The sequence below is a fragment of the Peromyscus leucopus genome, chromosome 19 (genome assembly GCF_004664715.2).
Source record: "Peromyscus leucopus breed LL Stock chromosome 19, UCI_PerLeu_2.1, whole genome shotgun sequence".
NCBI lineage: Eukaryota > Metazoa > Chordata > Mammalia > Rodentia > Cricetidae > Peromyscus > Peromyscus leucopus.
The window spans coordinates 25,601,645-25,628,505 of record NC_051079.1 but is presented as its reverse complement, the minus strand read 5'-3'; the positions used below and the strand labels follow the sequence as shown (position 1 = coordinate 25,628,505).

The window sequence follows — 26,861 nt, the reverse complement described above, 5'->3', positions numbered from 1 at the left end:
GGATGTTATTATATCCCTTGAAAGTGGAGTTACAGATGACTGCGAACCACCATGTAGATATGGGAACCAAACCTGGGTCTTCTAGAAGACCCAGCCAGCGCTCTTATCTGCTGAGCCATCTCTTCAGGCCCTATTTTTGTTGTTGTTGTAGTTTATCACCAATGGATTATAATTATTGCACATACAGAGATCAGCAAACCTGACCCCATGCTCTCTGTAGGGGACACATACTCTTGGCAACACTTGGCAGTATGGATGAACAGGGAGTATGCGATCATCCCATATCATGGTGGTACTGACAGCAGGTGGCAGCTAGGGTGGGGTGGGGTGGGTAAGCTTAAAGTTCCAGAGCTTAACTTGGACCTTGGGGTAGGTTCTATGAAGTTGCTGAGAAAGCACCAGTTTTTATCACATTCTTCTTCTTCTTTTTTTTTTTTTTTTAAAGATTTATTTATTATATATACAAGAGAGAGTGCCAGATACAGATGGTTGTGAGCCACCATGTGGGTGCTGGGAATTGAACTCAGGACCTCTGGAAGAGCAGTCGGTGCTCTTAACCTCTGAGCCATCTCTCCAGCCCCCAGTTTTTATCATATTCTTAAACCTAAGACTTCAAAAGTAAGCTTACGCCTTAGTGTGCATCACATCACCTGAATGACTCCAGTCATTTGGTATATGTGAAGTGGGGTCCAAGAATTTGTATTGCCACTGGGCGGTGGTGGTGCACATCTTTAATCCCAGCACTCAGGAGGCAGAGATAGGCGGATCTCAGTGAGTTCGAGGCCAGCCTGGTCTACAGAGCAAGTTCCAGAGAGCCAGAGCTACACAGAGAAACCCTGTCTTGAAAAGACAAAAGCAAAAGAATTTGTATTGCTAACAGTTTCCGAGGGACACTAATGCTCTTGATCTAGCCCTGCAATTTAAGAATCATTGATTTAAAGAATATGAAAATCATAGGGGTCCTAAGTTTAAATTATGATCTTCCTTTTTAGACAAGATTCTAACAGACACCACAGCCCTCTAAACCACCCCTAAGTCCCAAGGAATTTGAGATTTTATTTTTGGGAGAAGCCTCTGGAGAGAAAGATGCTGGACCTTGCCTTGGAGGTCAGGAAACATCTGGGAAATAGCATTTTAGAGGATGCAGGGAAACGCCTTCTGAAATTTAAAAAGCCAAGCAAAACTCTTGAATGGGAAATGATGAGGTTGGCTTTGGCTGATCCAATTACTGGGCCAACTGCTAGTGACCAAGGGGTTCTGGGAATCTGGGCAGACCAGAGCCTCTCTGGAGACTTACTGCTACTAACAACTGTTGGGCTTCTATGTGAATCCACAAGGGCCCAGATTGGAGGTCTGCTATAAGGAAGGTCAGGTGTCTGTCAGTGGGTGGGAGTGGGTAGAATCTGGGGGAAATGGAGAAGGAACACAATTCAACAAGACGATTCAGGAGCCTAATTCACCTAACGGGTGGTTGAGGTCAATGTGGTGAGAGTGCTGAGAGGAGGAGCAGTGCTTCAGGCGTGTTCACTGGAAGCAAGAGTGGCAGAGAGAGGCCCGGAAGGGCCATCTGCCAGCTTCCTCTAGACCTGCTCCAAGTTAAATCTCTCCTCCATGAAAGGGAGGGAGAATTCATTCATGAATCAAGCTGAGTCTAGAACAGGAAATGTGGCTCTGAACTATGCAGAAGAACCTCGTTTGTAAAGAGCACATTGGCTTTACTGCCTAGCTAAACAGGTGAGGTGAAGCACTGTCAAAATTGGAGAGATCTATAGATTAGTGGGGTATGTAGGCAAAACCACCATGGGAAGGCACTATAGTAGAGCGCCGAGACCACAGATGTGCTCTCATATCAACCTACCTGGACTTGGAATTCTGACAGTGGAACCCTGGGCAGATTAATCATCCCATGCCACAGTGAGTATCCTCACCTGTAAAATGGGGGGGGGGGAGTAGTAAGAGTGCTTGTACCTTAAAGGCACTGAAGTAAGAATGAAATGAAATAGCCTAGGTAAGACACTTACTTTATTTAGTACCTAATTTTAAACATTCAGTACTTAAAAACATAAAAGATAGTGGGGCTCAGAAAAATTCAGGACAGTGACTATACAGACACACTATCAGAGCTACTGCCAGAGACAAAAAGGACAGCTAGGTTGGAGCTGCTCCCAATCTCAGGCTGCCTAAGAGAATTGCTTTACCAGGACATCCCTGCTGGCTGTAACACAGGGATAGCCTGCTTGTACACACTGAGCATTCAGTCTCTTTTGTGACATTTCTCACTGACAATCTAAGTAGACACAGTCGGATGTGAACAAATCAAAGAGACTAAATTAGCATTGGTAGGAAAACTATACTAATGCTATTGGGAACATTTGGAGATTTGCAATATTAAGGTGGAATCCCATTTTCAGGGGAAATATACAGCTCCTGAAGTTCTCAAAGTGTGGAGGAGGTGCCGAAGTGATAGTAGTGGAGGTGTGTAGGCCCCCAGCAGAACTGGCAGTCAGATGCTACAGAGGGATTTCTTCCCTTTGATCCCTAATGAGCAGAAACTCCTCTAAAACCCAGTACCCTAGATCAAAAAGTCCTGTCATATCCCAGTACCCAAAGGTAGGTGTGTGTGGTGTGTGCACACGCGCGTGCAGGGGTCTTACTGCTTAGAAAGCAACTGTTACTGAAACTAAGAACAAACAGATTGCTAAATAAATAAATAAATCATGCAAAAGAACCAAAGTAAGTCATATATCATATGGTTAAATAAAAATTCACAGCCACTGGAAGGAGGTAGTGGGAAAAGACTGCCAATTTTATTACATTATTCTAGGTTCTTTTCTTAAGATGTTTCCGAGCCATCTAGGCCTTGACTTGCAGTTCATACCTATATCAAGTCTGGGAGCTCAACCCTGCAGGACTGCTGTAGGACCTTACCTCAGGTTCTTGCTCTTCCTGACTTCTGGCTTTTCAGTCCACGTACTTCCAGGGAGCCGGTTCTGCCTACAATCTTCACTAGAAGTTCCTGTTCCTCTTAGAAGAGGATCCAGGGATTTTACCTGATCCCATTCTTAACTACTTTTTTTTTTTTTTTAAGATTTATTTATTCATTTATTATGTATACAGCATGTATGACTGCAGGCCAGAAGAGGGCACCAGATCTCGTTACAGATGGTTGTGAGCCACCATGTGGTTGCTGGGAACTGAACTCAGGACCTCTGGAAGAGCAGTCAGTGCTCTTAACCTCTGAGCCATCTCTCCAGCCCCTGATCCCACTCTTGAAGAGAGAGGGGCATCTATTCTTCAGAAAGCACCCACCTGTTTTCTGTGTGTCTCCTAGAAGCCACAGGCACTGTAGCACTAGAGGAAACTAGTTTTTAAGCCAGGTCTGGTGACACAAGACTATAATCCCAACTACTCAGGAGACCCAGGCCGAGGATCAAAAGTTGAAGGTCTGTCTGTGCTATGGGGTGAGTTCAAGCTTAATATGGACAATTTACTGAGACCTTACCTCAAAACGTTTTTTTTTAAAAGGACTGGGATATAGCTTAGTGGTGAATGCTCGCTTAGCTTATGAAAGCCCCCAGGTTTAGTCCTCAGGACTACACACAGACACACAGACATACACGTTTCTTAGGTACCCTACCTATCTTTCCCAAATAGTGGCACCCTCAGCTTTAGATTCTGATAGTTTCATTATTTTTATCAGAGTTGTAGCTGTCACTTGTGGAACTTATTCCAACTCTTCTTCTCTACATTTTGTTAAGAAAAGAGTGAAACAGCAAATTTCCTTGGGACTCACCCAGAGAAGCCTGGAGCTGTGAACTGGGTCTATGGTCATGCATAAGTTTTTAAAACACAGCCCACCACCGAGAGGATTACACACAGTGTGATTTCTACCAGGAACAACTAACTCGGAGAACTTCTTGTTATAACTCGTCCTCTGATCTTGCTTGAAGATATGTGAAAATATTAAAATAAGGATAAAAAGCAAAAGGCACAAATAAAACTTCACACTCTACTTCCTAAAGCCAAGGAGATATACCCATAAGGCTCCTGAAGTCTTTGTTTGCTTGTTTTTTTTAAGAATTTTACTCAGAAGTAAAAACTGAGGTGGTTCTCCTTAGATAATCTAATCTTCTAGAACAGCGGTTCTTAACCTGTGGGTCCTGACCACCATGGGGGTCAACTTATCAGATATATACATTATAATGCATAAATAGCAGCAAAATTACAGTTATAAAGTGGCAATAAAGTAATTTTATGGTTGGGGGTCACCACAACATGACGGACTGTATTAAAGGGCTGCAGCATTAGGAAGGTTGAGAACCACTGCTCTAGAATGTTCCAATGGAAGTGTCCTGAAGATTCACTCCTGTGCTGTTTTTGTGGCTTCGTTTCTCTCTGCTAGTCTATTCCACCAAAAAAAAAAAAAAAAAAAAAAAAAAAAAAAAAAAGCAGTTTGAAAAGGGCCTTACTCTTCATCTTACATCACAGACTCTTGTACACTTCTCCAAACCAACTTCAAACACAAGATGACAGGAACAAAAAAAGGGTTTCCCAGGAAATGAGCAGGATTCATGGGCAAGTTCTCTCTTCTTTTCAGTGCAGCAGCATGGTTAACTATCACACTGCCAGATAATTTATTAAAAGTTGACCCAAGAAGCCACAGAGGAAGTCTATTCACAAAATAATCTTATAAAGAAATGTTTTAAAGTAAAATAGAAAATGGGGTTTTTCCATGTGAGAATATACATTTAATACCTGCAACAATTAATGATGATTTGCAGGTAAATGTCTACCTGCTACGAAGTCCTGGAGATGTCTCCATTGGCCCAAAACCAAACCGAAACAAAACAAACAGGCCACCCAGATCCCTCCCCCACAAAAGCATTGAAACAAAAGACTGATGATCTGTTTATGTAGTCACATGAAAAATAAACATCTTTATTTTTTGCCTACTTTATTTCATTTTTCAAATAAAATTTAAATCTGTACAAAGTATACTGTTACAGTATATATTTTGTAAGAATCAATGCCTAAAAGAATCACAATACTTCAATAAGCAGTACAGCAGACCTCGCTAGCTTCAGCTTTGATATTGAACAAACTCAAGCCGGCTGATGCACAACACGGTTGCTTGGTTTCCACATGGTGAGTTCCCAGCACTGAGATGGGAGAACATGACAGCAAATATGGTTATATTACAGCCCAACACACTGCGCTTCTTCATATGATAATAACTGCACATATTTAACACAGAATGCTCAAATTTACTTTTAAAATTGCATTTGCTTATTTTTAGTTGGCAAAATTCAGCATTTTTAAATGGGGTCCCCAAACAGTGCAAATTAATGATATTCTATTGTATATTGGCACAACTCCAATAAGGATTAACTTGTAAACTCAAAGAATATCAAGAACTTAGCCCTAGATTTTAACTAATATACACCTGGTCCATTTAACCAAAGTCATTTTGGAAAGATAGTAAAGAGCAACTCTATTTCTGAAAGGATATTGTTTTGACCATTCTTTAGAGAAGGTAATTTTTTAAATTGTCATTAAAACTTTTACTATAAAAATTTTACAAACTTGATTAGAAATTTCAAGATGATTCACAGCAGACAAATACAAACTGTTTCTATTCCAACAACACCAAGGCTTAGACTTTCAAGTGGAGCACAATCGTGTCAGCTGTGTTAACTGAAACTGGACAGTGACTAAGTTTATAAGTGGTGCTGGGTCTAGCAAGTGTAAATACACAGTATATTTCAATGAAAAGAATTGTCTTCTTTATACTTTATTTGTTTTCCCATAAGGAAACATTAATGTTTACATTCTTTAATAAAGTTAATCTTACATCAGAATATAACTTAATACTGTCAGCAACAGGGACCACACACAGTAAATAAGAAGCACATTTAAAATAAGTCTGATTTCACATAGATTAACATTTGTTGGTTAATAAAATATCGACAGTATTACAATCTTACAATATTTACAGTAAGAAAAATCTAGAGTAATATATACCTTTCACAGCAGGATTCCTTTTTAAGTTTTTCCAGTTTGGGATTGTGTGTACACAAAAAGCTCAAAATAAAGCAACTCTGCATGTAATCTTAAAGTAACGGCTACAGGGGGACTCTATCACGGCCATTGAAAATAATGGTGACTTATCACGGAGTCTGTGGCATCTGAGAACCCAGTTAATTTACCAAAGTCTTGCTCAAACCAGCCTTAGTTATCCATATTAAACCAGCTAGTTACCCAGATTAAAACAACCTTAGTTACCCAGATTAAAGCTGCAGAACTCCGGCCTTCCCCAGCTGCTGAAAACCCAACAGACTTTCTTATCATGCTATAAGCAAAGAGGGGAAACTGGTTTCAGCTCATTCCTTATGGCTGGAAGCTTCCAACCAGCGCATATTTCCTAACATATGCTGAAAGAGGGCTGGTTTCATTCCCAAGCATCACAAGAGTCCACCCTCCAAGTACAGGGCATCCTGATGATATCAAGCTCACTCACTCTTCAACTCTTGTGCATTAAGATAAGGCATGAACTTGGCCCATATAATACCAGTATCTTGGAGACTTGGGATTGGGGCAAAGGAACAGACTTGTGTAGTTTGTACTGAGAGCAACAGGAAAAATGGGAAGTGATGCACATTTCCAATTAGAATGACAAGAAGACCCACATCCCTAAACTGGAATTTGGCCAGGGCATCAGAGTTAGCACCCCCTCTCTGAGTACCACAAACAACTAGGATGTGTGCTCTGGGCCTCCTCTTGGAGAGCATCTACAGTAAGTAATGCAGTGTGGGACATTAGTTCAGTGATGACTCCCAAGGAAGCAGATATAATTCTTGAATCTGGAGCTGTCTACAGCACCTGAGGTCAATCCTCAGAGCTGTGACCCGTCCCAATTCTGCTTCCTTCACAATATCTGATGGGCACAGAGCACTCAGGGATACGGCTGCTGGCTACTTTGGACTCTAGATCTTACAGGTAATCAACAGGTATCTGGGATTGAATTAGCAAACTGTACCATGACTCCTTAAACAGACACTGTCAGGTTTGAACTCATGTCAAGCATGAATCTCCACTGTCAGGTCAGAATTCAAAGTAGGAGTGTTCCCACATCAGTCAAGGTTATTTTGTCAAAACCTTAGAGGAGTTGGACAGTTTTTCAGTTTGCAAGTGATTGGTTACTTATTTCAGTCAAGCTGGATTGGCAAACTAGACTGAACTATTTAGTTTTGTGTTTTTGATTCTTACGTTGTGCTAACCCAAAGCTGTTGCATTTGGGCTAAATACACTGACAGAGAAAATTCAAACAAAAGTTTCAGCAAACTTCTGCGGCATTTTCTTTTTGGAAGTCAATGCAAGATCGAAAGGTATTTCTACCCAACAAAGTCTGTTTAAGTGTTGAATGTTACTTCCTTTTGGTCCTATACAGAATGCTATGACTTCTATATAGGTCTGAACGCTGCCCCGTGTAGATTCCTTCTGTATATCTAAAAATATATACTTTTCAGTAGTTCAATACATGGTTAATCTTCCCACAGAGGAAGATTTTTGTAATCACATGTTGCAAAGTAGAAAAACATCTCCTTTCTAAGAAAGGAAATACACTTTTCTATTGTACACTTTTGAATAAGCCCAAAGGCATGCACCAAAAATCATTTTTAAACTAATACATGCACTAAAATGGCGTGGAGTTAGACTTAAAGTGCTGCTTCTTGATTTTTGAATTTGAAGACATTTGTCAGTTGTTGAGTCAAAGTCCTCCCCCACCCCCACCCCATGGTACCAAGAGAGAAAAGTAAAAAGTATGCATAAATCTTTTAGACTATTCTTTACATGGGGAAAAGATGGATATATCAACTATCCTATATGTAAACTGGACTCCCAGTTTTAAATAAACTCAGTATTTACTGGTAAAAATTGTCAAAGCTAATACACCCAAACAAATGTTACTAGTAAATAATGTTCTACATAGAGAATAATTTACTTTGGTTTTATGCACCTTCTCAAAAATAATACTAGTGTCCCATACTTCACCAAACTGATGTGTTCCAGCAAAGTTGTAAGGCAACTTATTTTTCTCTAGTGCCATCTTTTTTTCCCAACAGACAAAACTAAAATCTTTTGGTGAGGAAGGGGTTAAGATATGGCTAACCCCTTGGCATCCTGAGCGTTGTGGTTTATCAAACTCTACCCTGCAAAAGTTGTCAGGCATCTGGACCCCTACCTTGAACCAGGAATGGCTCCCTTATCTAGAGATAACCTGACTCCTTATAAATAGCTCTCAGAACTTTACTTCTCTTCCCCTTCTGCCTGGATGTTATAAAGTCTAACAAAGCTAGTTGCAATATCACATTTCGCTAGTAGGGGCCACCATGTGATAATAATTCAATCTGAAATGTTTTAAGCCAATAGCTCCTAATTTTATCAATTAATTTGCATTACAATTTTCTATACAGTTTGCTCAGAGCAAAAATTCCTAACTTGGATTTCAGAAGATAAGTGATGACCCTGAGGTTGTAGCAAAATTATCTGTATTACGTGCATTTTTTTTTTTTTCTGGGGAGAGGGTCCATCACTTTTATCAGATTTTTCAAAGGTATCTGCGACCTCCCCCCCCCACAAAAAAAAAGCATTACAGGGACTTAAGAGGGATACCCGTAATTTATTGTATAATAGGATTAAGAAATGGAGGCAGACAACAAAAATGGCCTGGGGTTGCTGATCTTTCCCTTTATTCATATTTGGGAAATAAGTGCTTCAAAGTAGGAAAAGGAATTAAGCTGGTTAAACTCCACTAAAAAAAAAAAAGCCACTTGCTACAATTTTCTCACTTCCATATGCAGTAAATTTAGCCTCCAAGAAAAGGTATAAAGACTAAATCTTTTCTTTTCCTAAGGAAATTCACAGATATAATGCTGAATGTCATCCACATTTAAAGAGCTAAAGCCATCAAATGTAGGTAACTCTAATGATGTGAGCCTTTAACTTGTGGTTTTGCATACAGAATTATCTTGAGTCAAATCCAAATTCATTAACTTTCATTTCCAAAATTGGTCCATATTTAGACAACTACCTGGCACAATTCCTATACATAACCTTAAAATCTGGACTACAGTTAAACTTTCTACTTAAATTAAAAACAAAGCTACAGGCTCCACAATGGAATCTAGCCACATACATTCACACCATGATGTAGACAACATTCTCATTTCAAATACATCACTGAATTAACAGAATCTGCAAACAGTATGAACCACAATGACCAGCAGAACATGGGAAGAACATGTCACGATCAACATCCCTATCCAGAACACATTCAGAATAACCAGATTTGAAAAGAGGCCTCTTACTTGCTGGTTTTAAGTGTGAGGTGTGTAAAAAGCTACAGGGAAAGAAATAGAAAATGAGATTACTAAGTAACTTATAAAAACAATTCCAGCCAAAAATACATCTCTCTGTTCCATTGAGAAAATTCAATGTTTCTTTTTTTTGCAGTTCTGAATACAGCATCACACATTTCACAGGTACACTCTTTGTTCTCTGTGCAGAGCACATCAAGAAAGCTAAGACTGCCTCTGGTTAAATCAAAGTCTCATATCCTTTGCTGTCCCCATCTCTCAAAAAGTAAGTCAATCTTAAATTCTCAAAAGGAAGAGTCACTTCATGTAATACCAGTTATGTGACACAAACCACGAAGAAACTATATGACCTTTATGGAAAGCTACACAAAAGAGGGAACTGTCATCTGTTTTACTTCCAGTTTCTTAAGCATGTACCCAGTAAGACTCATATCATTTGCTAAATGAAACATACCAACACTCCAAAGCCAGGCCAGACCAGGCTCGGAAGTTGGATCTCAAAGACACAATTTCATATACATAGACATATTTCCTATTCTAAGCTTTTACTTTTCTTAAACAGTTTAATAAAGCTCACATTCATAAAGAATTTTATTGGCAAATAAAAGATTTATATTAAAAATTTTATCAAAACAAATTTTACGGTTACATAGCTAACATTAACAAATATTTTCTTGGCCTTATAAAGCATATGTAATTGCATATGAGTTTAACTTTGGGTGGGATATTGAAAACAATTTTTGCAAGAAATTAGAAAAGACTAGAAACAAAAGTGAAAGTGACTAGTCTTTAATTTCCAAAAAAATCAAGTGCAAAGATAAATAGTGCAATAATGAAAACCATAAATTTATAGGCCACTTTACAGAGTCTTTTCTGCTTTTGCACTTTTCTACATCATTATCAAACCCTAAAAACTGTATGCAGCATAGAAATGGGCTATCATTTATCTCCATTGCCTAGACTCAAGGAAACCTCTCAGACTTGTCTCAGTCATTTAAAGCACTGGTTCTTCATTTCCTTTAAACAATTCCTAAGGGAGGAGCTATTTAAGAAGGCTCTGCACAGACTTAAACTATAGTATGTTAACTATAATTTAAAATCTGACACACAATAAAATGTGAAAATTATACTAAGTGCCAACTCTGCAAAATAAACTATGTAAAAATAATCCCACTACTGTTAATGAACTTGACACTTGAGAAAAAAAAATACCTTCCAAGTATAGACCAAAACTTCCTTTTGACTATTTTAAAAACAAATTATTGCAGGAATGTATAGGGATCTGATTAAAATGAAACTTGAAAGTAATGTGTCAAAATTACCTGGAATAAACCCATAGTAAATTTACAGTCAATCTGAATCTGAACTATTAACTTTAAAAACAAATATTTACCTTAAATAATTTAAAACACTTCTCGGATTACAAAATAGATAACTAATCATTGTCAACTCACTTTACACAGAACAAGAACCTGGGAGATATATTAAATTATAATTAACACCCATCTACACTATCTTTAGGGAATTCTACAATTTTAAAGTAAGAAAACAAACAGAAACATGAGTTCAGGGGATATGCTGTCTAATTCTAGAAATACGTTACCAAGGGCTTCTTAAGAGCCACAATGTTAGATGGTTGATAGGACTACAAATGTAAAGGAAATAGAAAAGATACTTAAAATAGCAATTCAGTGATTGTATCTGCTTTACTATCTTCCAAAAAAACGTATGTGGACCAAAGGCTAAAGAGTCAGTAAAAGAAGGACCTTTGGGTGTTGATCTTGTGGACTAGAAGGATAATCTTGAATTGTAAACATAAGCTACACTGTGACAAGAGTCCAAGATAATAGTATATGATAAATGTCACTGACAACTTGAAAATGGCAAATGAAAAAGGTTGAACTGTTTTTTTTCCCAAAATAGTAAGTTCCTAACACCAATCTGCCTTGACCAGAAAAGCTGCCATTTCACAATTGTGCTACTTGAATTTGTTCAGAGAAGCAGACATACTATAAACCCTCAAACCATCATCATACACATCAAAACAGATTTGTAGAACCTATCATCACAACTAGCTACAGACGGACAGTTTTCTCTTAGCTGACAACGGACACACTGACAGCTCCTTAGTGAAGCTCAACCTCATTTTCTTAGTCAACAACTATCATTCAGAGTTCATCTTAGTACTTCTTCCTACTGCCAATAAAAATCCCTCCTACTTTACTCCCAATCATTCTCTCCTTTCTCTCTCACACCCCCATTCACAAACAAACAGCTTTACCCTTTCTGCTCTCCAATTTCCACACCAGTGAGTCTCAGTTCTCAGTAACTTAAACACATGCTTCTTACACTCTTCATTTCACAGATTTCCTAACAAGCACTCATTTAGATGCTCTTCAAATTGCCAAGTTAAGACTATGGGGAAAACAGTAGTCATGGAAAAAAAAAAGTCCAAATTACCTCAAAATACAGAAATCTTTCTTGATCATCAGTTAGCTATGTTCAAAGGAAAGAGTCATCACTTCTTCTGAAGGAGGGATGCTTGGGTGCCATGACTAGGAGCATAAAGAAAGGAGAATGGAGGAGCCAAAGTATCAGACTTACTTGGCAAGGAGGTCAAGAGCTACCAACAACTTAATTGCACTGCCAACTGTCAGTCCATTTCAGCAGAATCCGACATAATGTCAACGAGTTAAATCATTACCTGATTGTTATTACAGTCTGAGCTAGTCACGTGAGTAGATGTCACCTGTCTAGTAACTTTTAACTGCCTCTTAAATCCTCCTAGAAGCCTTTTGCATTAAGACATGTTAGACCAAAATATATACCAGCAAGAATATCACAATTACAAAACAGAGTGTGATCTTTAACCTTATAGGCCTTCTGAATTACTAAAGTGGAACCTAAACCAAGAAAATTAAAACTCATTAGTTTAATTTTCCCTCCATGAAATGCTAAAAATATGCAAATTAATAATAAAAATGAAGTATGTATTCATGGAAGCACAAAAATATTATGATTCCAAGAACAATAAAATGTTTCTGGCCTGTAAAAAGTAGTTTTATTTTACACAAAAGATCACTACATTTCTACACCTACTAACAAGACAATTTTCCACAAAAGCTAGACAACAGAGGAAAGGAGGGAAAGGGAAGGAGGGAGGAAATACCGAATGTAATGGAAGGAGACACAAAACCTAACATGAAGGCAGAAATGAAAGAATAACTATATAGTTCTTACAAGAAAAAAAACGTCAACAAGAGGCTACTTTCCACAGTCCACTTTTCTGAAGACATAAGATGCCTAGATCCTTTAATATCAAAATCTGGTACTCAGTTTGTAGATGGAAGATGGCAAACAGCTTAGAGCCAGCCACATTTCTTATTTCATCTGGTTGCTCTTGAATCTTAAAATTCTAACTAATGCTAGTTTAGATCACCATTACATAGCCCATAATAATGGAATTTCTGCTCAAAAAGAGCTAGTTGGATGGCCTAGGCCTTAAATTTAGGTTTGGTTTTAGGATCAAATAGCTTCATAAATCTTTAAATCAGCTTTTCTTAAAAAATGCACTGCAAACTCTGCAGAGCTATGGTGATTAGTGCTGCTGGATAAACAGTCATCTTAAGTAGTGGTCACTTTCGTTTTATAGAGTACGTTACTATGAATGGCCTAAATTTGGCTTACAATGTTTCAACAATGTTTTGAAATTTGATAAAAGTTTAAAACAAACTTATAAAACTGGTAAATTTGCTTAAGCAATTAAAAAGATCTCTCCCTTAGTTTTATTCTCATGACAAAACATGAGCTCCCTCTGAATTACTGATATTCAGATTTAGAGATAACAACCATGAATGTTACACTCTGTAATCACCCACTGTTTCAAATCTAAAGTGCTCAAGATGCCTTTGTCTTAGCTTTCTTTCACATAATAAACAAAATCTTATCCTGATATCCAAGAAACAACAAAAAAGGAGAAAAATGATTTCCTATCTGTTTTTATGGGGAATAAAATACTAAAAGTACACTTACGTATTTAAAAAAAAAAAACTGGAGTTATGAAAGCTACCCAAGTAATTTCAGGAAGCCCATTCTAAAATCATCTGGAAATATGAGTGTATAACACGAAGGAAAAAAAAAAAAAAACTAATGAAAATACTGGAGAAGAGAGGGTAAGCCATGTAAAGACAAAAATAATTCCATGCCCATGGTGGGGTCACCATGGCTGGCCGAATATCCCAAAATGTCATGAGAGAAAAATGTGTTTAAAAAGTTTCAACATTGCCAAAACACAAGATTTTAAAGCGCAAAAACAAAACGGAGATAACTTCTCCAAACATTAAGTTCCATTTAAAAAAACCAGGAAGAAGATGATGATTTTACACCTTTTCTAACACACTAAATCTTACTATGCTCTGAAGTGCTTGGGCCACCAAATCCACCCAGGTTATTTATTCTCAACAGATTTATCTTCCCCACCCCCTTCCACCCAAATTTAGCTCCATTCTCCTGCAGCAAAAGGTACAAATTCCTACATTGGTAATAACAAGAAATGAAAACAGTGAGTACAACTGATAGAGATCCATTGATTTTTATTACAAATGTACTTGATCACTTGGCTTCAAAAAGTTTAAAATCAATACCCTAATATCTGTATGCCAGTACAAAGCAAACTGTTTTACAAATTAAATACCTAAAAATTTGACAAAAATATTAAAATTTGATGAAAAACAATTATAAAAATTCTTAATCTCTCTCTTCAAAAAAAGGAGGCAGTCTTCCCAGACCTATCATACAATGTTAATAGTATTCAGCATTAGGTAGCTAAATTATATTTATGTCAGCATTAAAAAAAAAAAACCTCTTAAATTATTAGATTTTATTTGTATATGCTTCAGTTAAGTTTGTGAATGCCATCTGATTGCAATATAATCAACTCTTTAATTGAATTCTAATTTACACTTATTTAATAATTTGCATAGCTTGAAAGGGATAAAGGTTATTCTACGACTAATGAACATAGACTATTATAGTGCTGTTTCTCAAGGCAATAAGTATTTGCTCCCAAATGAAATTATCTGTCTCCTTTCAGCAGGGGTTAAAATCACTAGCAGCTTTCTCTATTACCTGAAAAAAAAATCAAACAAATAGTTATCCATCTTTAGATGCAAAGGTCTAAAACCAAAAATTGATAAGACTTTCCATTTTGAGTCAAATTTTAACCCCTGCATGGGACTAGAAAGTGAGACTTTCAAGGTTTTTTAAATTTTCCATTGGTTTTGGTTTCTACTTTCCATGGCTTTTGAGAAGCTGGAAAACAGTTTGTCTTTCCTGAATTTGTCTTTTTTTCTCATTTGGCAAATGTTCATCTACCTCCAATGTGTGTCTAGTAGAGGAAAAGCCAACATGGCTTTCTTATGAACTTCCTTTGTTGTCAAAGGCATGTATGATGATTTCTACAGTTCTGGTTAGTTAACTTTAGCTCCCTCTGTGGCTGGATGACTGCTGCTTCTAACATCTGCATGATAAATAGGAGGCACAAATAAAAGGTAGCTTTAAAAATAAGATTTGGTGATTTAAGGGGAGAAAAACCCACAAATACCATCACCACTACCACCATCACCACCACCACCAACCAAACACACACACACACACACACACACACACACACACACACACACACACAGGCACTCTTCAAATCTGGTGGCTGATCTCTGGATCAAATTACTTGACAGTGTCTCTCATTTTAAAGAACATCAATATCTCAATGCATTTCAAGTTTTCTTTTTTTTACTTAGGCAAATAACATAGTTTAACCAAGCTCTTGGACCTTAATTGTAAGACAAAGCAGATCAATAAAAATAAGGCATACTTGTCATGAATTAAGTTCTGTTTGCTTGTTTTTGGCACATTTGATCATACTGTCTTCTATGAATAACACATATGGTCAAATATACCCCCCCACTTTTTTTTCAGCACAAACTGGGCTACCTACTAGTAAAATAAAAACAAGAAGAGACTCTAACATAATACACTGAAATATAGAACCTTGGTGTAGTACCGAGCACCTGGGAGGGGAAATGTAGAGGAAGGATGAAATAGGAGGAGAAGGGGAGGTCAGGAGGTCAATGGGGAGAGAAAGTGAGATGCTTTAAACAAAAAGAGCATCTTTACAGTCACTCAGTTTTCTCTATGACCACTTTTTAAGTCTTAAAAGATCTGCATGTGGATTTCTTTTTAAACCCACTGATCATAAATCAGACAATGGATTCAAAGTCCTAGTAAGATTGTGTTTAACTGTCATAGTGTAAAGACAACAGCACAGTACATGTGCTTCTCAATCCAGTAGGATTCCAAGCAGAATCTGAAGTCTATAGGAAGAAAGGTTTCACTTTAGGCGGCTGACCCTAAAGCAAACCTTATGAAAGAACTTGCATCTCAAAGAAAGGACACTTTGCCTAAGTTTGCTGTGTTTGTTGACTTGCACTACTGACTGCTGGCTACTACGAAACACTGATCTAGGAGTACTCCAACAACTCGTAGCACAAGGCTTAACTTTAAGAAGCTATAGTAAACAAGAGACAAAATCAAAGCAATTCTCTTTCCTAATTAGAAACAGCACAGAGAATGCAATCTTTTCCATATCACAGTTAAAGTACAGTGAACAAAACAGCTCAACAAACCTTAAGACAAAAAGTGCAGGTTATTAATGTTTACATGCAGTTGATAAGCATTCCAAATGTCACATTATGCACTGTAAAAGCTCAACTTTACTATATGAAAATAATAAAAAATGCACCTTGGGGGGAGGGGAAAGCAATTTAATAATTTCCAGTGATTTTGTAAGTAAAGAAACTCCTAACTATTGTACGGTCACCTCATATTTAACATTGTATGAATATGAAAAGCAAACAATGGGAAAATGCACAGTACAATGAAAATAGCTTGTTATTCAACACATACAGTAGATCTCAAAAACAAAGACAACACAACCAGAAAGCTTAAAAATATCAAATCAAAACCTAAAGAGCCAGCAGGGAAAAAAAAAATCCTTCAAAAAAGACAACTGTTCTGCCTTCCTAGGCGGATGCTTTCCAATGGGAAAGGTACTGACACCTTCCCAGTCCTACAGGTGGTTTCTTCTACATACAGCAGGTAGATCTAGATGGCTGGATTTGCCAAGAAACAATTGCATGTCCAGAACTCTCTCTGTCAAGACAAGATCCAAGATCCTCTTTTTTTCTTTTTTCTTTTTTTACCAAAATACTTTCTACAGAATTCCAAACCAAAATGTACTGTATTTAAGGCATCTTTTTTATAACATTTTCTCTTCACTCAAAGATGATAGTCATGCAGCAGTTTAATGATAAAAAATATATTAATATTTTACTATACAGCAGCAAGAAGTTAGTTGTCAATTAAAAGCACACGAACATCTCTAACTGAAAACCTGTAAAAGACTGTCGTTACAAACAATTTCCGTGGAGGACACCGCTTGGTAAAGCGCTCTCCTAAGCCTGCATCTTCATACCTACACTTTGAATATGAGTGATAATAAGAGAACATACTTGTGACAGAAGGCTTGTACACTTGGGGAACACAAATACACTTACATATAATGTAGCCAGTAATAACTAGCACCACAGCTACATGGAAATCCTTTACATACACCAACTTGGCTTTCACTTTGAAATGAAACTCAGAATCCATGGCTCAGTAGGATAACTATAATGGTGTTGCTTTGCTTTCAAACAGGTCTACATAAGTTAATAGCACTGGCAAAAATCAAAGGATAGCTTCAGACCTATTACAAGTTTAGGAGACAGTGCTAGTGACCACAAATAGACTCACTACCTGATATCCAAGTACAGGTTCACTGGAAATTGCTGCACGTTAGTTAGGTTTTTAAAATCTTTCTACACATAATAAAAAATATATATTATGAACAATACAAGTACATCTCATATACACAATAATAACAAAACACCTACTCAGTCAAAGCAAACAGATGCAGAAAAATATTATGGGAAATTTCCTTTTTCTTTCTCTTTTTTCTTTTACTATTTGAATAACTTTGGTTCCAACCATAAAAATCACAACTTAGCAAATTTCATTTAAATGCCTTTTTTAATAATTTCTTCATGTTCACAGAAGTTTCACTGACCATTTTTTATATGTTTAAGGTCCAGATGCAATGCATATTGTATAAAAGAGAGCACTTATTGTTTACCTTGCATGAATTAAACCTACGTACCTTGAACTCTACAAACTTCTGCATAACATTTAGACAAAGCTCAGACACACAGCATGCCTAGCCCTCATATATATACACATCTCTAATCACAGGTATATAGGATGTCAAATATACTATAATAACCTCCATGTAAGGTTTGAAATTTGGTAACAAAATGAGAAAAACTAAAAATATTATTTTACGTGTTCTAAAATATCTCTTTTTTTTTGTGCTAAAGTCAAATGTTAGCTCAACATGAAAAGGACTTTTTATATAATTCAGCAATATTATAATCTTGACCATTTTGCAAACACTTTTAATAATAATAGCTTAAACGTGTACAAAAGTTCTTGGTTAATTAGGGAAATAAACACTCAGTTCTTTATATTTTTTAATCAAGTAGGAAACACAGTTCATATAATGTTATTACTTTTTGTATATTTTTTTGTTTTTTGTTTTTAGCAGCTGCTTACTGTTTTACATGGTGGATAAAGTGGACAACATCCAGCGATGGGTGGCAAGTCAAGAAGAGAAACTGTCAGTTGGTGGAGGTTCTGTGGGTGGTGCTCCCTTGGAGTTTAAGTTTGTTTTTTTTTTTTTAACTTTTTAACTTTTTATTTTCTCTCTTTACAGTATATTTCTCTCTGTGTGTGGTTGTGTGTGTGTGTGTGTGTGTGTGTGTGTACACACACGTACGTGTATGTGCGCGCGCGTGTGTGTCTGTGTGTGTGTGTGTATCTGTGTGTGTGTTTCATTCAGTTTGATCAATCTTCTTCCCCTTCTTCCTCACCCTGCAGTAGCAGGGTGGCAGCGGTGGTCTCCTCCTGCTGCTGCTGCTGCTGCTGGTGGAGCTGCTCACAAGCGGCCCGCTTCTCCCTCTGCTTCTCTTGAATCTTCTTCATCTCCTCGGAGTACTTGCAGAAGGTGTGTCCGAACTTGGCCCACACCTTGTAGGGCACGGTGATGGAGTTGCGGTAGGTGGGCTTCACCTCGCTGACTCGCATAAACACGCCGTACTTGTTGGAGCCCACATCGAAGAAGAAGCGCTTGTTGTCCACAGTCAAGGAGGTGCCCTCGGGCAGCTCGGCCGGCTCCTCCTCCACTCCATAGTCGTCGATGAGCTTGGCCAGAGCGTCACGGAACTCGATGAGCCCCTGTGCGGGCAGCGCGATGGTCTGGCCCTGCGTGGAGCCCAGGCCGGGCCCCCGGTTGACTGTCTGGCGGATGCGCAGGAAGCGGCCGCGCTGGTTCTCCTTGAGATCCATGTAGTACTTGCGGTTTTCGCGCACCAGGAACTCGCTCTTGAGCGCCCGGCGTGGTTCGTCCTGTGCCTGGGCCAGGTCGGGCGGCTGGCTGGGGCCCAGCTGCGCGTAGTGCTCGATGAAGTCGCCCAGGTAGTCGCGGAACTCCACGGCCACAGACATGGAGAGGGTGAGGCGGCTCTTGTTGCCGCCAGCGCCCACCTCTGCGATCTTGAGGAAGCGGCCCTTGGCGTTCTGCTTCACGTCCAGGTAGAAGCGCTTGTTCTGGATGTCCACCCGCTTGGAGGCCAGCTCCTGCGTCTCGTGCTGCAGCCCCCCCGGGGCCCCGCCGCCGCCGCCACTGCCGCCGCCGCCCCCGCCGCCACCACCGCCCCCGCCGGAGCCTGAGCCCGAGCCCGGGTGCCCTAGGGAGCCGCCCGAGCCCAGCGCCGCACCACCCTGCTCGCTGCCGCTGTCTCGGTCCGCCATGATGCTGCGCTCCGCCGCCGCGCCGCCGCCTGCCGCTCCGCCCGCCGCCTCAGTCGCCTCAGCCGCCGCTGCTTTCCCTCCCCGGCTCCGCCTGCTGCCGCCGCAACCCCCACAGCCAGTCAGCCACTCTCGCGAGATCTGCGGGAGAGACGAGACAGACGAGACCCGGTAACAGGGCACTGACTCCCCAGTACAGTAGCAGGACGCCCTACTGTACGCGCCCACCGCCCGCCGGCACGTGACTGCGCCCCTTCCCCAGGCCAGCCACCCTGCCCGCCTGCCCGCCAGGCGGCGCCCACCCGCCGGCCCTCGCCCTACACCCCTCTCTGGAGGGGGGAGCGGGAGCGCCGCGTCGCAGTTCTGCTGCCACCGCAGCCTCTGCCGCCGCCACCGCCGCCGCCGTAGCTACCCGTTGGCCAGACCCTAAGCAGCCTTGACTCGGGGAGTCGGGGGTTTGGGGGGGCTATGCCGTATTAAGCACAGAGATCAGGCCTGCCTCTTGCTTTCCAGTGACCCCAAAGAGAAGATGTGGGGGAGGGGCCTGCGTAGCACAGCAGAGTAGGATGCAGAGGGTACACCGAGTCACGGCCTCCCTTTCCCCTGTGGGCCTGACCCAGACCCAAACCCAGACAGGGTCGCCCAACACCCGGCAGGGCTGTCTCCTACCGCAGAGCTGTGGCTGAAGAGGCAGGCGAGGAAAACGAGGTGCTGCGGTGGTAAACCCTTAGCTGCAGAGGGGGCTGCTGGGGACGAGGACCAGGCGCCGGCAGCAGTGGCGCGGAGCAGCAGACACCTAGCCCGTCCCTCCCCTCTCCCTCCCCTCGCTCCCGCCGCTCCCCCTCCCCGCGCACGGCAGCGGCTCTGGCCTCAGATGATCCCGCTCCCCCCTCCCCCCAACCGCAGCCCCGCACAGTCGGGCGGGCGCACTCACCAGCGGGGGGAGCTGGGCTGAGGACAGTAGCCGCACCAGGGCCGGGGTGCCCGCAGTGCCTATTCCCGTAGGCTATGCCCTCACTCCCAAACCATAATAGAAAAGAAACCCACACTCACCCCCAAACCTGCAACCAGACCCCTTTGGGACCACGACTGCTTGGCTTTCTCCCCCCTCCTCCTTCTGAGATTTGGGAAGGGGGGCACCCTGCTTAGGGCTCAGCCCAGCCTGGGTTGTCGGCCAGCTCTGCAGATGAACCAGGCCCTGCCGAGCATTCAGACCCCAGCCCACTCCTCTTTGGAAGGACCCAGAATGGAGGAGAAAACCCAATCAGGCTTTCGGAAATTCATGAACTAAAAATGTCAGGAATTTCCTGGGAAACGCAGTTCCTTACAGGATTCATTAAAGCAGGTTCGCTTACCCCTTTACTCTTCCGCCCAAAATCTCCCAAGTATCAAAAAGAGCCCCCCACCCCCAGTAAAATATTAAAAGATCTTGGATTTTGCGCAGACAGGTTACTGACCATTAATTAACCAATCAGTCTTTGGATGGTGACAGCTAAAGGGGATCTTCTGTGGCCATAGAAAGGGGCCCAAGAATAAAGAGGGGCTCAGAAATAGAAATTTTCTTCTTAAACTATAATCCATAATCTAGGGCTTATTTTCCAACACCCAGACAGATAGTGAATGCTCTTACTCCCTTCACTGCAGAATGCAGCCCTGGCAGCTGTGGCAAAGCCAAGGCCTATTTCCTAAGGACCCTTGCCAATGACCCCAAACTCCACATTACTGGAGAGGATACAGATCATGCAGCCTTATCCTTGGCTTGTTCAACATAGATTGCTGCCTCTGCCCTAGTACTATGCCTATTCATCTGTGGGTTCCCCTCCTACTGAACTTCTCCTTTCCTTTCACAATGAGGAGACACCTTCCCCACTTAGCTGCAGAAAACGATAACTTATATGGTTGCCCAACGGGGAAAGAATTAAAGTAAGAACAGTCTAGGTACAGATCCCTTTCTAGTCCTGAGCCCGCAAAGCCCCTTAATATGGCCTTTTATTCTGGAGGCAAATCTGTCTGCTGGGTATATATGTTTTCTGCATCTCTGCCTTTCCCATCCTCTGTCCCCAGCAAGAGCCCCATTTTAGTTAGTGTTAGCCACGTTCACTACTTCCCACTAATGAGGAAGAAACAGGGCAAAGAACCCTGGCCACCAAAGAGCAAACCAGGGAATCCTGCGAACCAGCCTGAGAAACATGCACCTGCATTCAGTGATATCTGAAAGAGCTCCCTGAAGAGGAAGCTCACTCCGAAACAGAAACCTTTGCTATGGGCCTCACAAAGAATTTCTCCTTAATTTAGAAGCAATCACTTATATATAGGCCTTTTCAGTGCTGAGTTTTCTGCACTCTCTCCTCCATCCCCAAGTCTGTTGGGTTAAGGGAAACAGGAACTTTCAGAGGACTTCCTACCATAAAAACAAATTCCTGAAGACACAGAGGTGCCTACAGGCTCCCCAACTTGCTCCTTGTAACAGTCAGGACCCTGGATAGACCCCGACAACTCCAGAAACCTAACCACTGAGTGACAGGTATCGGCATAGAATGGAGCGGTCTTCGGCTTTCATGTGTAAACTGAGGGAAAGGTCCAGTGAGTCCGGATCTACAGGGGCACCTGCCCTTCTTCAAGAGTTTACAAAGAACCAAACCGTACCCCCTAATGAGAGTTCAAGACAGCGAGGCCAAAGAGATTTTGATAGCCGCCCGCCAGCAGCCAGTCCCTACATTCTTCCAGGCTTGGGGTTCCATATTGCCTTCCGGACCAACTTCACAGTTCAAATTTCTTGCTGTTCCAAACATTTATTTCCAGGGGTTCTGAAGCAGTTTGAATTTGTGAGTGCCCTGATTTTCTGGGGAAACGGGGGAGGGGGTATCACCAGGAACTGACTTCTTCCTCAGACAAGAGGCAAGTGATAAGGTTTCTAAGTAGAATACAAATTAAATATCATTTGCACACTTAAAGTGGGAATTTTGAGTGAAGACCAGCACACGACTGAGATGTCTGAGTAATTATATGCTGGCTTTGTACTAGTCATTGTATATGTAATTTCTACCTGTACACGCCAGCAGCTCTTCTTTATATCTAAAAAGTAAACAAGACTGAAGTTTCCTCCACAAACAATTCAAGTTAGTTAGGAAGCATATTTTTACTACTTCACCAAGAGCGTCAATTTCAGGATAAGCCTGGAAATGTGGGTTTTTTTTCTCAGACTAAAAAGTAAAAGGTGACTTTCCTTAGGCTACAGGTATGGCATTTGTCTTAAAAGGCAGCCAGGAAGGAATGAATATTAACTTACAGGATAGTCCTAAAATGTTTAGAACTTTAAGTAGAATTTAAAAATTATATCTGCATCCTGGCTTTGAAGATCTTTAAGAAAATTGTGGATTTAAAGAGAGTTTTAGCCATTTGTTAACTACCTAAATATATTAAATTGATAAATGAAAAACCTGTTCTAAGTGTTTAGCTCTTTGAATCCATTATTTCAATACACATAGCTGTTAAGACTACTAACCTTACAATTTCATTACAATGTAGGAAACACTAAAAAGAAACGAAATATAATGTGCAGCAAAATATCCATATTAATGAAAAATCATCAAAAAGAAATATTCCCATTTCACTCAAAATTTGCTTACATTTACCTGATAAGGATTTCTAGGTCCTTTGAGCCCCCTTTATTAACACTATATACACATTTTTAAGAGACTCAAGATTTAAAAAAATTTAATCACTATATATTTAACAAACTTACCCACACAAAAAAAAATTTTTTTGCATAAGGACACAGATTCTGAGATAGACCAAGAAGGAAAAAACCCTTCAATTTTCCTCTGCCTCAACTACAGGTGATTCTGATGAAATAATGTAATTCATCTTTTATTTTTACAGACAAAAATAACACAGTTATAAAATAAACTTGAGGAGAGGCTATTTACCTCTGGGTAGTAAACTCTTGATTGTAGAGTTCCCAACAGAAACAACACGTTAATACTTTACAAAGCTCAAATCCCTCCTTCCCCCAAAAGAGAACATTGGAACTTTATTCAAGTGCTACTTGGGCTAAACCAGACAATTATCTTCAATACTTAAATCATTAAAAACAACTAGAATGTTAGGCTACAAATGTTAAAAGCAGAATTCCCCCATTTCTTTATGGCTCCTACTAAGGGAATTAAGGGACACTCACATGTAAACCTGAACATTAGCATCATAATCATCTCACAGTACTAGCATTTCACGAATCCTTTTAAAGCAGCTTTCAATAGCCTACCTATTCTCGAAAATTAGCTTTCTTTGACACTGTATGAGTGTTTAGAATTAAAGATATGAACTAAATATTCAAATTCAGAAAAGAACTATTTAGTAATCTATAATCTTCGAATTTCCAAAAGGTTTTCATTTTAAACATCTGCAGAAGAGTTAAATTTAGCACACATTCTAAATTCCATAAAAAATTCACAGAACCCGACATTTTATGGACCCCAAAGGTCCAAACAAAACCGATTCAAATGTCAAAAGCTCTCTCTTAGTCTGATACTTAAATGATCTTACTAGTGCTGTACTCAAGGAACTGAAATCACAACTTTTGCCATACTCTAGTCAACACTCCATTTTTCAAAGCCGCAATTCCCTTAAGTCTTTTGGGCGAGGACAAAGGGGGGTCTTAAAGTACACCAAAATTTTCTTTTCCCCTCTGGCAGTCTACCAAAAGATGCCAAACCAAATCCAGCCTATTGTAAATCTCCCTTCCAAGGACATGGGACGGTAACATCGACACCGCTGCTAAAAGATGCCTTAAAGCCCCTAGCTGGACAGAAACGTAACGGGCCCAGATCAGCAGAGCCTCAGAGACAACGGAAATGAAGGTGGCGTTTTTCGGGGGAGGGGGGACGACAGCCAACAGCTCCATTACACCTTGCTGGTCTCTCGGGGGGCCTCTACCAAAGTTCAAGCTTATGGTAGATACATTTGTAGGGCGCCTTCTCCTACATCACAAGCCCTACTGTCGGTCTAGCTACCCTCTAGCTTCACATCCTCACCCCCCCCCGTCGTCGTTTCCCCCTCTCCCCCCCCCGACAAAAGCGGGGTTGGGTATTGAGCACGCAGACCTAGCACCCGGGCTCTTGCTATGGCCACCCATCCTTGGGCCTGGCTTCATGTGCGATGTCAGCACGGATCTGTTTTTGCCCTTAAAAAACAACCAACAACGCACCTTGGGCGTGTGTAATTGGGGGGGGGGGTTTGGAGCAGGAGAGGGGTTGGTAGTGGAATCTAATTTATAGATCCCTCCTTCCTCTTCCCACCTTCAAGGGATGCTGCACTGGGAGTGTCGGCCACGTTTAGCGCACTGTCCCAGGCCTCGGGGCCACGGTGGTCTGTGGGAATGGGGCTCTGAGATGGAAGAAAAAAAAAAAAAAGCCCGCATCATTGATGGTCTCCAGTGTCTGCGGGGGGAGAACTGTTTTTTGTTGTTGTTGTTGTTGTTGTTTTTTTAAAGGGGGAAATGCTATGATGTTCCTTCTCGGAAGTGGGAGGGGGGTTCATGCGTTCGCTCCGCCAGGCCCAGGGTTGGTGGTGGTGGGGGGGGGTGGCGCTGCTGCACTGCCCGGGTCTGCAATGGCACTCTTAATTATTCCTGGGCCGAGAGGACAGTTTCAGACGACAGGGTGGGCGGCACCCCGAGGGTGACAGTGACAGCAAGCAAGGTCGCGAGGGGCTTACCGGGGCGGGCGGGCTGGCGGGCGCTGTCCTGCCGCAGGTGAGGGAGGGCGCAGGCTGGAGGGAGGCCGGCGCGCGCGAGGCGGGCGCGAGGAGGAGGAGGAGGAGGAGGGAGGAGGAGGAGGAGGGAGAAGGAGGAGGGAGGGGGGGCAGGCGCGCGCGCACACCTGTTCTGGACGGCGCGCGAGCCGAACGGCGGCGCCTCACTCGGGCTCTCCGGGCTGAGCCGCGAGGAGGGCGGGCTGCGGGCGGGGGCGGGCCGCGAGGGGAGGGGAGGGGAGGAGGAGGGCGGAGGCGGCGGCGGCCGCGCGCGCGGCGGGCTCCGGCCTGGCTCTCGCTCCGGCTCTGGCTCCCGCGCCGGCAGGCCGGGCTGACACCCCGCTCCTCCCGCTCTCACTCACGGGGGGTCCCCCCTTCGGCTCGTTCTCTCTCTCCTTCTCCTTCCCCAGCGGGCTCCGCTCGCCGCCGCCGCGCCGCCGCCACGGCGAGTCGTGGCAGCCAGACGTCGGCGCGTAACCCCGGCGCTCCGTGCGTGACTCCCGGCGACGTCAGCGCGCGCCCCGCGCGCCCCCCCCCTCCCGTGGCTCGCGCTCGCGGCTCCGTGGCGGCCGCGGGAGCCGGGCGCGCTCCCCGCCTCTGCCTCGCACGCGTGAGCGCGCCCTCGCCGCGGATGGCGCGTCGACACCGCAGCCCAGGCCCCAGGGCGCGTCCGGGACCGGGCCCCGGGGGTCGCTCCCTCCCCATCCCGCTCCCGGGACGCCCCCTCTCTCTCCCTCCCCCGGGGACTCATCCCTCGCCGGCGTTCTCGAGGCCCAGGCGGGGCTCGGGCCGGGGTGGAAGCCCGAAGGGCCTGCGCCAGCTCCGCGTTAGGGCCTCGGCGTCACTGCGGCTGCCGCCGCCACCTCGTCACACGCCCCCTCCCTCCCTCCCTCCACCCGGCTCAGGGGCAGCGAGCCTTTCATCTCCCGGGAGGGTCTCACCTTGGCCTTCAGACGCCCGCCAAGAGGGGCTGGAGGGGCGGAATTAGGCACCGCAGAGAGGCTAGATCAGGCTCTAGCTCCAGGAACCATTGACAGGAAGTGTGGGGTTTCTGCCCAGCCTCCCACGCAGCAGTGTAGGTGAAGCTGGGCCCCTTGGAGGGAATGTGACTAAGGACAAAACCCTGATAAATATTATTTATGCGTCCTTGGGCAGAGAGAGAGAGAGAGTAAAGGGGACGAGTTAATTTTCATAAATTGCTATGCAAGGGTGAAACCCAGGACTATACAATTGTCTTTTAAGGGTGTTTATGAAATCTTACCAACTTGGAGAAGATATTTGGTGCGCCCAACATCCCAGTCCTCAACACTAAGTACATAGAATTAGCATAGATCAGCTAATGATGATCCGCAGAATAAATGACAAACTGCTTTCACCATCTTTATTTAAATAGATCTCCAAGAGAAGTCACCCTATTGTTTAGGAAAATAAAGAGGCGAATAAAAAAAGCAATTCAAAGGAAATGACCCATTACTCCTCAGCCCATATCAAACATTTTCTCGCCTCTACAGTCAATGAACATTTTGTTCCTTTTTAAAGTACGAGAATAACTAACTTAAACAACTAAAATAACTGACCAGATTTAATGAAGTTATTTTGAATATACACGACAAATGCCCTGTCCTTAGGCAATAGAACTTTAAATTTCATTAATCTTCAAGAATTATATCTAGTGAAACCTATGAGAAAAGTAGAAATTATGCGTGATACATCCTGTTTTATAGATGAGAACTTTCGAGTTGGAAAAGTTAGTTAGCTGTCCAGAGTTTTAAG

The 26,861-nt window shown here is 42.2% G+C and overlaps 2 protein-coding genes across 4 annotated transcripts; both read right to left on the bottom strand.

The window, feature by feature from the left end:
- Positions 1-4,917: 4,917 nt before the first annotated feature.
- LOC114705091 (IgA inducing protein) lies at positions 4,918-18,264 on the bottom strand. The gene has a single exon (XM_028886752.2). It carries the CDS (start codon positions 5,240-5,242, stop codon positions 5,081-5,083), a length of 162 nt encoding a protein of 53 aa, XP_028742585.1. The 5' UTR covers positions 5,243-18,264; the 3' UTR covers positions 4,918-5,080.
- Positions 18,265-18,359: 95 nt separating this feature from the next.
- Pura (purine rich element binding protein A) lies at positions 18,360-26,142 on the bottom strand. 3 transcript variants are annotated; one of them, XM_028886754.2, is made up of 2 exons: positions 26,030-26,142; positions 18,360-19,478 (listed from the first exon to the last, which is right to left on the bottom strand). In XM_028886754.2, the coding sequence occupies exon 2, from the start codon at positions 19,338-19,340 to the stop codon at positions 18,375-18,377; it is 966 nt and encodes a 321-aa protein (XP_028742587.1). In that variant the 5' UTR covers positions 19,341-19,478; positions 26,030-26,142; the 3' UTR covers positions 18,360-18,374. The 3 variants fall into 3 exon arrangements, with proteins under 3 accessions (XP_028742587.1, XP_028742586.1, XP_028742588.1); XM_028886753.2 differs by lacking the exon at positions 26,030-26,142 and adding an exon at positions 25,053-25,308; XM_028886755.2 differs by lacking the exon at positions 26,030-26,142 and adding an exon at positions 20,007-20,159.
- Between the last annotated feature and the right edge of the window lie 719 nt (positions 26,143-26,861).